We start from the raw sequence: 4,168 nt of genomic DNA, 5'->3' as shown, positions 1-4,168 counted from the left end.
GAACGTCGTACTCTGATCCATTCACTGTTCGGTGGTACCCTAACACAGCCTCAAGAGCATAAGGTCTACAAGATTCATCTGAGGAACATGGATAGTTAATACGCCTGCAATTTCACTGCCTATCACCAGGAAACCATCTGTCAGAACATCTCGAAAATTAAGAAAGGGCCCTGGATTGATGAATTGCATGGGAAAAATATACATCTAACTGATGTGGGACTAGGGGAACAGCCCATTGAATGACATATAGGAGCAGACGTAGCAGCTAAGCTTTACACAGGTGAAATTTTGAATCTAGACTGTGGGGTCACAGCAATAGGAACACGTTTGGGTTGGACTTTGATGGGCAAAGTAAAGTCGCATGCAGTTGACACAACTTCGACAATGACCACACTCTCGATGTTCACTCAAGATACCGATGTATCAGCCCTGTGGAGCTTGGATGTGCTGGGTATCATGGACCCTGTTCAGAAACAAACGAAAGCTGCTCATGAAAAAGAAGTTCTCGATGGTTTTTTGGAGACAACGAAGCTGAATTCAGCTGGTCGGTATGAAGTGGTGCTCCCCTGGAAGGTGAATCATCCTCCTCTGGTGGACAATCGACCTAGTGCTGAACACAGACTCAAGAAGACCATCAACACCCTCAAGTCTCTCAATTTGTTAGACGATTATCAACAAGTGTTCGATGACTGGATGCAGGAGGGTTACATTGAACAAGTTCCTGTATGTGAAGTGCCACGTGTCAGCTATTATTTACCTCATCGTCCGGTAGTAAAAGAGGGGAGTTCTACGAGAATCAGATCAGTGTTCGGTGCCTCAGCACATGAAAAGGCTGGACCATCTCTTAATGACTGTCTGGAAACTGGACCCAATTTCATCGAGCTCATCCCAAGCCTGTTGATGAGATTCCGCGAGAAAGAAGTGGCAGTCATCGAAGAACGAGATCATTTGAGATTCCTGTGGTACAGAGATGCTGATCCTGAGAAAGTAATCGTATACAGGCATCAGCGAGTTGTTTTTGGGGTCTCAAACAGTCCGTTCATTCTGGGGGCTACGTTGAACCTCCACATTGACTCAGCACTCAGAGATGCTCGAGCTGAGAGTGAGAAATCTGTCCTGCGTAAACTAAAGAAGTCTTTTTACGTGGACAACTGCGTGATCAGTATTGACTCTCACGAAGAGGCTGGAGAGTTCCAGAGAATAAGCTCAAGTGTGTTGGAGTCCGGTGGCTTTGATCTACGAGCATGGGAGTACTCAGGATTGAAGAAGACAGAGCCAGAATCGTCCGTGCTGGGCCTACGTTGGCATCGAGAAGAGGACACTCTGTCACTGGTCAATCCACTCGTACAGAAAGGCAAGCCATCCATCATCACGAAGAGAACGATGCTCTCACTTACTCAGCAGTTGTTTGACCCCCTCGGTATGATTTGTCCAGTTGTTATTTGTCCTAAAATCCTTCTTCAACAGGTTTGGGCTAAGGGTCTCGACTGGGATGTCAGAGTCGATGATGAGGTTCGTGATGCCTTTGTTCTCTGGATGGACCAATTGACTTGGCTGAAAGAAGTGAAGATCCCACGCTGGCTATTCAAAGCGGAGGAGGAAGCATCCAGAATTTCTCTCCATGCATTCGTAGATGCAAGTAGCTTGGCTTACGCAGCTGTAATTTTTGCCAGAGTAGAGAGCAACAACCGCGTTGAAGTCGAGTTCGTCAGTACAAAAGCAAGCATTTCTCCTAAAGAAACCATAATACCTCGACTTGAATTGCTGGCAGCAACGGTGGGAGCAAGGCTGATGCACTCGGTGGTCTCTGCTGTTCCAGATTTACATTGTGAGTTGTATTATTGGACAGACTCCAGTACAGTACTAACCTGGATACAAAGGAATAAACAGTGGGCAACCTTTGTCTGGAATCGTATCCAGGAGATTCGCCAATTGACGGATCCAGAGCAGTGGTCCCATGTACCTGGAGTCTCCAATCCAGCAGACTTGGCATCGAGGGGCTGCACAGCTAAATAATTGGTGGATTCAAGGTGCCATCGGGGACCAGAGTGGTTGAAGTTGCCTCCTGAACAGTGGCCTCGAGCAGTTGAACCTGTTGATGAGAACGAGGTCAACATGGAGATGAAGAAGGCCACTAAGAAGCTCAAGACCCCAAAGACTGCTATAACATTGATCACTGCCTCCAATTCATCGCAGTTGAACCCAGAGAACAACCAGCCCCCTTGGTATTTGAGGAAGTATTTGAGGTACTCTCAAATCATTCGTCTCATTGCTTGGACTCTACGATTTGTCAACAACTGTAGGAACAAAGAAAAGATCCGCATCCAGACGTTGACAGCGCAAGAACTACAGGCAGCAGAGTATGCAGTCTTCAAAATGGTACAGTCTGAGTGTTTTGATGGGGAGAAAGATTCTCGTCTAAGTGATCTGGTGGTTTACAGAGAAGAGATGGGTCTCTTACGACTCAAGACACCAGTAGCATATCGTGACGACTCCATGGGCTTCCGGTGTCCAGTGATTCTGGATAGTGGACATTTGTTGGTGAACAGGTTGATTGAAGATTGTCATCTAGAACTCAAACATGGTTCCATTGACACCACTCTCAATAAACTAAGGGAACGAGTATGGATATTATCCAGCAGACGAGCGGTACAATCCGTTGTGAGGAATTGTGCGAGGTGTAAGAGATATACTGCCAAGAGACTGGAATCTATCTCAATACCTCTTCCAGAAAATCGAGTGAGAGATGCAAGTGCCTTCGAAGTTTCTGGTGTTGATTTGGCAGGTCCACTGTTTCTCAGAGATGGAAGCAAGAGCTGGATTGTCTTGTTTACCTGTGCAGTCTACCGGGACATTCACCTGGAATTGGTGTCTACCCTCTCTACGGACTCTTTTTTGGAGGCACTCAAACGATTTATAGCTCGTAGAGGAGGTCCTGCTGTGTTATATAGTGATAATGGCACTAACTTCGTTGATGGATCCAATGCTCTGAGAAGTTTGGACTGGGAAACGATCATAACTCAGGAAGCTTTAACACGTATTGACTGGCGGTTCAACTCTCCCTTAGCAGCCTGGTGGGGTAGATGGTGGGAGCGAATGGTGAGAATGGTGAAGGATCTCCTGAAAAGAACGTTGGGAAAGGCTTCCCTCACCTTCGAGGAAATATCCACTATCCTCTGTGACTGTGAGGCGATCATCAATGCGCGTCCTCTCACCTACCTAGCAGAAGACCTCCAACAGCTCGTACCTCTGTCTCCCGATATGTTTCTCAGAGATCTTCCTGATTATGGAGTACCTGATCTTGATAAGGTGGACTCCACTTCTCTGAATGCAAGAGTCAAGTATCACCAGAGATTACGAGAGGAACTACGTTCGCGATTCCGAATCGAATACCTTGGACAATTGAAGCAACATGGGGTCACCAAGCCAGCTCTCATCAAGATCAAGGAAGGAGACGTTGTATTCGTGGGGAGTGACAACGTTAAGAGGCTCGAATGGCCTCTTGCCCGAGTCGATCAAGTATTCCCAGGGAAGGATGGGGAAATTCAAGTTGTCAAACTCAAGATAGCAAATGGTTATGTCAGATTCCGGGAGACCCATCCAGAAGCTGTATCCATTGGAGATGTCAATGAGCGAGACTGAGGAAATTCTCCGAGCTTCAGATGCTAAGCCAGAGAACTGGCATACAGTGCCTCTCGGCCTCTAAAGTTCGTCGTGCCGGCACCCAGAAAAAGAAGAAATTGGAAACCAAAGCTGCTGAAGTCCTGCCAGGAGTGGAGGATCGCAAGGTGCTAACTAGAAGTGGACGAGTGGTCAAAAAAACCCCGAGACTGATAGATTGAGAGGGGGTTGAGTTGAGAGTCTATGTTTTTGTTTCCATATATTTAAAGGTTTAAATTTAAAGGTTTATTAGTTGAATTGTCTAGCTGACAATCCAAGGTGGGAGAGATGTTATAGTTTGGGCAGTCGATAGAGTAGAAAACCCAACAGAAGTAATTTTCTAGTTTCTTTCAAGTTTCAAAAGTTGCCTACATTGCTTAACGTATTTTTTGGGCTGGTTACTATGGCATGGCGTTCGCGTCATGTCCCACATTGCAAAACAATATTCTCTTCTTGAGTAATTAATACAGTTATTGTGCATAAAATACAAAACGAAGTATATCCATCG

At 46.0% G+C, this 4,168-nt stretch overlaps 2 protein-coding genes across 2 annotated transcripts; both read left to right on the top strand.

The window, feature by feature from the left end:
• The first annotated feature begins 384 nt into the window (after positions 1 to 384).
• LOC107038159 lies at positions 385 to 2,016 on the top strand. Its single transcript, XM_015257076.1, has one exon. It carries the CDS (start codon positions 385 to 387, stop codon positions 2,014 to 2,016), a length of 1,632 nt encoding a protein of 543 aa, XP_015112562.1.
• A 99-nt stretch (positions 2,017 to 2,115) lies between these two features.
• Positions 2,116 to 3,642, top strand: LOC107038158. Its single transcript, XM_015257075.1, has one exon. The coding sequence runs from the start codon at positions 2,116 to 2,118 to the stop codon at positions 3,640 to 3,642; it is 1,527 nt and encodes a 508-aa protein (XP_015112561.1).
• The last annotated feature ends 526 nt before the right edge of the window (positions 3,643 to 4,168 follow it).

The sequence above is a fragment of the Diachasma alloeum genome, unplaced genomic scaffold, assembly GCF_001412515.2.
Source record: "Diachasma alloeum isolate Michigan unplaced genomic scaffold, Dall2.0 Dall_scaffold_00278, whole genome shotgun sequence".
Lineage (NCBI taxonomy): Eukaryota > Metazoa > Arthropoda > Insecta > Hymenoptera > Braconidae > Diachasma > Diachasma alloeum.
The sequence above is the reverse complement of the archived record's forward strand: the minus strand, read 5'-3'. Positions and strand labels throughout refer to the sequence as shown.